The sequence below is a fragment of the Urtica dioica genome, chromosome 10, assembly GCF_054948205.1.
Source record: "Urtica dioica subsp. dioica isolate 48M chromosome 10, U.dioica_male_clone48M_v1_H2, whole genome shotgun sequence".
NCBI classification, from domain to species: Eukaryota; Viridiplantae; Streptophyta; class Magnoliopsida; order Rosales; family Urticaceae; genus Urtica; species Urtica dioica.
The window spans coordinates 7,271,749-7,279,337 of record NC_142765.1 but is presented as its reverse complement, the minus strand read 5'-3'; the positions used below and the strand labels follow the sequence as shown (position 1 = coordinate 7,279,337).

General features: G+C 36.9%; 1 protein-coding gene across 1 annotated transcript; it reads right to left on the bottom strand.

The window, feature by feature from the left end:
• Positions 1 to 239: 239 nt before the first annotated feature.
• NDPK2 (nucleoside diphosphate kinase 2) lies at positions 240 to 2,143 on the bottom strand. Its single transcript, XM_089629343.1, has 7 exons — positions 1,843 to 2,143; positions 1,623 to 1,679; positions 1,270 to 1,356; positions 1,091 to 1,171; positions 872 to 984; positions 717 to 766; positions 240 to 533 (listed from the first exon to the last, which is right to left on the bottom strand). Exons 1-7 carry the CDS (start codon positions 2,083 to 2,085, stop codon positions 466 to 468), a joined length of 699 nt encoding a protein of 232 aa, XP_089485469.1. The 5' UTR covers positions 2,086 to 2,143; the 3' UTR covers positions 240 to 465.
• Positions 2,144 to 7,589: the final 5,446 nt, after the last annotated feature.

Here is a 7,589-nt window from a genome sequence, read left to right as displayed (position 1 = left end):
TGCATTTCTTTTTCTTTTTTTTTTACCAAAAATTGTTTAATATGGAGCTTGTCGCAAAATCCATTTCTTATGACAAACTTGTCACAAAGTTTAATACTTTATGAAAGGTTTGGTAATAAATTGTAAATTTTTTTTAGTTATTTATTTTGGTTAAAACCATCCAAAATGATAATATTCATGTCCAATTCCCAAACTTTTTTGTCCTTTAGCCATTTTCTAATTTGCCGCTATTTAGGGCGTCATGCAAAATTTTCAGGCGTTTTATTATAGTAAAGAGAGCGAACAAACAGTATTACAAGCGTACAATGTCAGTCAAATAAAAGGAAAAAATTTAAAACAGAAAAGCAACTAAACACGCATTTAGCCATAGTTTATTGCCTTGAGATCAATAGAGCACAGCTGAAAAATTGATCATTATGCACTCTTCTTAATATCTCTTCCAAAATCACTTTTTTTCGAGAAAGATCACTCCCTCACCCATGGTGTCAGAGCTGGAGTCCATTCGCATATCTCCCCCTCGTTGAACCAGAGACCTATAGATTGAAAAAGAATAAATAGTACCATAAATTTCAAGAAGATTCAAGCGAAAAAGAAAAAGAAAAAATCCCAACTCAAAAGACTTGGAAAAATTTCCTTCAAGACTATACCATGTTTACCAATAAATATTTTACAAGGAAATAACCATTTCTAAGTCAAAGGAATCAAAGTCTTCTTACCTATCTCACGCTTCCCGTTCTCACGGCTATCGCTTCCATGAATAACGTTCCTGCCAAGAATATTGTAATCAGACCCCGAAAGTACCTTTTTTTCGCAACCAAATTGCATTACTTCATTAATATAGAGAAAACCTTAAATACAGAGATATACCAACCTTCCTGTATTCACTGCAAAATCGCCTCTTATCGTTCCCGGCTCGCTTTGCAGAGGATTCGTTGCCCCTATCAGCTTCCGAGCCGATGCCACGACTCCAACGCCCTCCCATGCCTTACATATCATCATAAACAATATCATCATCATCATCGTCGTCGTTATAATTCTTAATGCAGTACTTGAAATACACAGCAGTTTCGATTCGAATCATTAATCATACCATGCACACAACTGGGCCCGAAGTGATATACTCAATCAGAGTCGGAAAGAACGACTTGGACTTAAGATCTTTGTAATGCTCCTGAACCAAACATCTCAAAGATTATCATATGACATATATATATATATATATATATATATATATATATATATAATTCATTATAATCACCATAGACAAACCTCAGCCAACTCGGTGGGGCAATGGAAGAGCTTTAGTCCGATCAATTTAAAACCTTTCTTCTCAAATCTTGAAATAATCTCACCAACCTAAGGCAATTTCAGACCATGTAGTCAAAGTAGTAAGAACTTTTCATAGTCTTGAAAGATTTTCAAATACTAATTCATGGATAACAAATTGTCCATCCACTCCAATGCCTCTATTCGTAGCAAAAACTCAAACATTGAAAATCGAGAGGTTTTTTAGGTTTTAATGAAAGCTAACAACGCAGTGAATATTGAAAATTTGCTGACACACTCACAAATTACACAGACACACACTAAATTATATATGAACAGAGATATAATATACATACAAGGCCTCGTTGAACACCGTCTGGCTTCACCATTATATAACTCTCCTCAACTTCTTCCTGTAAAAATCAACAAAACAAACCAAACAACCGAAAAGACGAACTTTTTCAGTTTTATCGGCACAGAAAATCGTATTTCCAAAATTTCACTGAGAATCGAGACTACAGTAATTCAAATGAAAATTCTCAAGTAATCGAATATGAGAGAGAGAGAGAGACGAACCAAGGCAGCGACCAAGCGAGGAAGAAAGATGCGAGGACGTCTGAGATGAGAGCGCGAAGAGGCGTTGGAGAAAAGGCGAGCTTTGGAAGGAAATGCCGATAGGCTGCTAGGGCTGTGGCCATGGCGGGTGGTGCGCAGGATAGAGCAGGTTGGTGCGCACGATAAGTAAGTCGCGTTTGGCTGTGAATGTGATGAAGCGACGAACAGCATTTCTCCGCCAGATATCGCTAAGCTCTTTTCCATTTTATTTTTTCTCTTTTTTTTTTGTCCTTCTCTTTCTCTGCACTGTTTATTCTACTTCTATCTATTCAGTGGGAAACAGAGAAAAAAACAAATACGACATGTCACATATGTAATAACACCATTGAGAATTCCAATTTCCAACCACCAAAAGAAACTGAAATTCCATCTTCTTCTTTTTTTCTTTCTCGGTGAGGAAGTAATTTTGTCTTTTTCGAGGTTTTTCGTTTCTTGTATCTTGCCATTTTGTTTTTGGTAGTTGGAATTTGGAACGGTGTTAAATGTTAATACATGTTCGTTCCTTCTCATGGGTTTTTCGGTTGCTCTAGAGTAAAAAAAAACAAAACATGAAAATTGTTAATCGAACTAGAGGGCCGAACTTTTTTTAGACCACTCTTAGTTCTAACATATTTTTTTTCTAATCGAGTCAAATTTCTTAAGTGGTTACAAACGTTTCAATTGAAACCACAATTTAGACCACAAAAATGTTCAAGTTTATTCCTCGTTGTTGTATACAAGCTCTCTAACCCTCTCAGACTCTTTTGAGCCCTTAGTAATCTCTCGATGCCTGAATGTGTGACGACCGCCGCTTTGTTATTGACCATGATCTTTAGTCAATGGCATAGACTAGAAGTAACTATGGAGAGCTTAGGGCATGTTTGGTAAGCAACTCAAAAACTGTTTTTTAGTTTTTGAGTTGAAAAAATTGAAAACATGTTTGGTAAAGTGTTTTCGGAAAAAAATTTCAAAAATTTTTGAAGTTGTTTTGGAAAAAAGTAAAGAAAACAGAAAACAAATAAAATGTGTTTTTGAAAAAAAATTTCTTCTCTTCTCTCCTCTTTCTCCTCATCTTCTCTTTTCATTCTTTCAAAAACAAAAATGAAAACTATACCAAACACTTTTTTTCAGTTTTTTCACTTTCTCAAAAACAAAAATGAAAACTGTACCAAACAACTTTTTGAAAACAACTACAAAACAGTTTTTCAATACAATTACAAAAATTAGAAAACAGAAAACAAAAAACTTTTTGAGTTAACTACCAAACACAACTTATATCCTCTTTCGTTCTCATGTGATAAAATTGCATCAACATTGAGACTTTCATCTAGATTCATGGCGGTTACACAAAATGCACCAGATAGATTTTCAATCAAAGAAGAAGATTCTATATTTCTTCATCTCGACTTATCATAAGTTTTTGTTGTCAAACTGCATTTTCACTTCGTCCACGATCGTCCAAGTTTTGGATCACTTTGGGTCTATTTTGTACGATGTATCTAATTTATATTATATATCCCTGGTAACTCACTGTAATTTTACTTTTTGATAAAACTGATTTTAAATCCCAGCAGCCGACCCTTTATTTATAGATAAATATAGGTAACGAAAAAAAAAACTGTTACAAAAAAAAATATGAAGAACGTGTGTAAAGTTCATGAGAGAATAACGGGTCATTAAGGATTGACCAAGTAAAAACTGTAACTGACCATAACGTGGGGTTTTCTTTGGTTGATTAATTAAAAGGAAATCATGAAACAAGGGATGTATTCAACTGAATACTTTTTATTTAGATATTACAGTATATAATTTTTTTTTGGCAAAAATTAATTATGTTTGCACAGATGAAAACATTTCACTTAACTTGTAACACTAGATGGCTGGGATCGATGTTTCCCGTAGGGGAATCTTGGATAACAGACTTCTGAGCCAGCCTGCTTCTTCACTAGCGGTAGCTAGCCCTATCATCTCGGACTCTATCGTCGATTGGGCCAAAATAGTCTGCTTCTTAGACTTCCACGAAACGGCCCCACCGGCAATGCTAAAAATGTAACCACTAGTAGCCTTGGAGTCATCTGAAAGAGTGTTCCAATCAGCGTCGCTATATCCTTCAAGGACAGCGGGAAACCTTTGGTAATGTAATCATAGGTTTTGGGTGCGCTTTAAATATCGCATCACCCTCTCAATAGCATACCAATGCTCTAAACTAGGTCTGCCGGTAAACCTGCATAGTAATCCCACAACATAAGCTATATCGGGCCTAGTGCAATCGACAACATATCTAAGGCTGCCTATAATGCTCGCATACTCTGACTGTTTAACACCGTCACCGGTGTTCTTGAACAATTTGACACTAGGATCGTAGGGAGTACATTCCGGTTTGCAGTCAAAGTAATTGTATTTCTTCAAGATCTTTTCTACGTAATGAGATTGATCTAAAGAAAGTCCCTTTTCAAACCTAGTTATCTTGATACCAAAGATCACATCAGCTTCCCCTAGATCTTTCATGTCAAAGTTAGCACACAACATGCTCTTAACATTATTTATTAAATGAATGTTAGAGCCAAAGATCAACAGATCATCAACATACAAACAGACAACGGTACAAAGACCGTTTTCTGACTTATAGTAAATGCATTTGTCACTTTCATTAACTTTGAAACCACGAGACATGATTAAGTTATCAAACTTTTCATGCCATTGCTTAGGAGCTTGCTTTAAACCATAAAGAGACCGAGTTTTCAAACCTGGTTCTCATGACCATGAACTACGAAGCCTTCAGGTTGCTCCATGTAAATCTCTTCTTCAAGTTCACCGTTTAGGAAAGCTTTCTTCACATCCATCTGGTGTACAACAAGATCATGCAAAGCAACAAGAGAAAACAAGACTCTAATAGAGGTAATCCTAGATACTGGAGAAAAGGTGTAAAAGAAGTATACATTTTCTTTCTGCCTAAAACCCTTTGCTACTAGGCGAGCCTTATATTTATCTATGGTTCCATTAGGCTTCAACTTCTTCTTAAGGATCCATTTACACCCTATAGCCTTACAACCCGGAGGAAGATCTACCAAATGCCAAGTCCTATTAGATTCTAGGGAATCCATCTCATCATTTATCGCTTCTTTCCATAAGTTGGCATCTATTGAGGACAAGGCTTCCTTAAGACAACTAGGATCTTCTTCTACGTTGTAAGTTTGGAACTCTGAACCAAAATCCTTAGCGATACGATCTCTCTTGCTCTTCCTGGCTTCTAATTCTATGTCTCTAGTTGGTTCCTGAATACTCACTAGCGTTGAAGAACTAGAACTCGAGCCCCCACTAGTCTTGGATCTAAAGGGAAACTTATCTTCGAAGAAATCAGCATCGTTTGATTCAATAACTACTTGGTTTTTCAAATCATAGAACTTATAGGCTTTGTTATTTAAGGCATACCCAATGAAAACACATTCATAGGCTCTACTGGCTAGCTTCTTTCTTTTTGGATCTGGAATCCTAACATAAGCTAGACTACCTCAAGTCCTAAAATAAGACAAATTAGGTTTCTTACCCTTGAACAACTCGTACGGAGTAATGCTACTTTTTGACTTAGGGATTCTATTCAACACATAGCACACAGTCAACAAAATTTCACCCCACCAAAACGAAGCAGCACCAGAATTTAACAAAATAGCAACAATTAATTCAGAGAAAGTCCTATTTTTTCTTTCCGCTTTCCCATTCATCTCAGGAGAGTATGGTGCGGTTTTTTCGTGAATTATGCCATGTGATTTATAAAATTCTACAAAGAGATCAGTTGCATATTCGGTTCCTCTATCACTACGAAATCTTTTAATTTTCCTATTGAATTGATTCTCTATTTCCGTAACGAAAACATTAAACATATCAAGAGCATCACTTTTATTTTTCAGCAAGTACACATAGGTATAATCCGAACAATCATCAATAAAGGTGATAAAATATCGTTTTCCGTTTCTAGTCAAGATACCATCAAATTTGCATATGTCCGAATGAATTAAATCTAACCGTTCCGATTCTCTAGCTACAGATTTATGCGATTTTTTTGGTGATCTTTGCTTGACTACAAAATTCTCATTTTTTAAATCATTTTATGATACTTTCGGAATCATATCTAAGTTGCTTAGGTTGCTAATTATTGTTTTGTTTATGTGACAAAGCCTAGAGTGCCAAACATTAAAAGAACACAATGAGTAAACGGAAGAATTCACTTTATTCACTTCAACATTAAGCTTAAACATACCATCAGTTGCATAACCCTTTTCCCACAAATAAATTATTCTTAGTGATCGTGTAAAGATCTGCCCCTATAATCTGAGTAAACCCCGCCTTGTTGAGAAGATAACCCGAAACCAGATTCTTTCTCATCTCCGGAGTGTGCAGCACATCTTTGAGGACGACCATTTTCCGGAGGTAAAGTTCAGCTCGACCTCGCCGGTGGGTCCTCCAGCAGCGTCGGCTTCTCGGTGGTGGCAGCATGGGTGACTTTCTTGACCGTCAGGAAGAACAGCATCTTCTGACTCCAGCGTTTGAAGTGGGCTCCTTTGAAACGGAAGGGACGGTTCAGGTCACCAGCAGCGACTTCGGGAACAGCTGCCATGGCGATAACAGGGAAATCGTCTTAAAATTGTTGTCGTCGGAACTTCGTCGTCGCTGTGGAAAGTAAAACTTCGGTACCTGCAAAACAAAGATTAGCGGAAAAAATGCCTCGGCTGAGTCACGGACTAGGTCGCTCTCTTTAAGACGTTTCGCGGCTCTGCCTCTGTGCAGCAGTTCAAAAATGCTCCGTCGCCCCTAGGATAAAACAGCCCAGTAAACTCACTGTCTCGACCGAACCGTGCACTCGGTTACGATCAGAATCACTCAAAACCCTTCTCTGATATAGCTCGGTAACTCACAATAATTTTTTTTATAAAACGGATTCTAAATCCCAGCAGCCGACCCTTTATTTATAGATAAATATAGGTAACGGAAAAAAACTATTACGAAAAAAATATGAAGAACGTGTGTAACGTTCATGAGAGAATAACGGGTCATTAAGGACTGACCAAGTAAAAACTGTAATTGACCATAACGTGGGGTTTTCTTTGGTTGATTAATTAAAAGGAAACCATGAAACAAGGGATGTATTCAACTGAATACTTTTTTATTTAGATATTACAGTATATAATTTTTTTTGGCAAAAATTAATTATGTTTGCACAGATGAAAACATTTCACTTAACTTGTAACACTAGTTCCAACACATATATTTATAGAGAGACCAATACACTACAGGTCGTTTGCCATTTTTGCTCTTTCCATATATCTTGAGTTCATTTGATTGGAGGAAATTTATTATTCAATATAGTTTATGTTACTCACATAATTCGAACAGACCGATAAGGTTACTCGGAGTCCCGAAAACATAGATATTCATCATCGAATTCGAGTGAAATAGGTCCGAGAACTCCTAAAGGTTAATGAGCGACTCGTTCATAAGTCAAGAACGAACCCTATTAGGCAAACTTCGAAGAGAAGAGAAAATGGTAGGTCAAAGACTAGTCAAAGAAAAATAAACGTGTAAGATCAAAGCGAAACGCACACCTCGACGATTAAGGCCGACCATCCGAGGAATAACCGCCCACTACTAGAGTAGCGATAGCGGTTACCAAGAAATCGTCTTGATCGTGGGATTGATCACCCCAGGATCCGCGACACCATACTCACATACAC

What these genes read in the sequence shown, in the direction of transcription:
- NDPK2 (XM_089629343.1), bottom strand. Translation starts at nt 2,085, where the DNA reads ATGGAAAAGAGCTTAGCGATATCTGGCGGAGAAATGCTGTTCGTCGCT. An exon ending in TTTGCAGTGAATACAGGAAG is followed by an intron (nt 767 to 871) that starts GTTGGTATATCT and finishes TATTCTTGGCAG; the next exon opens with GAACGTTATTCATGGAAGCG. An exon ending in GAACGGGAAGCGTGAGATAG is followed by an intron (nt 534 to 716) that starts GTAAGAAGACTT and finishes TTCAATCTATAG; the next exon opens with GTCTCTGGTTCAACGAGGGG.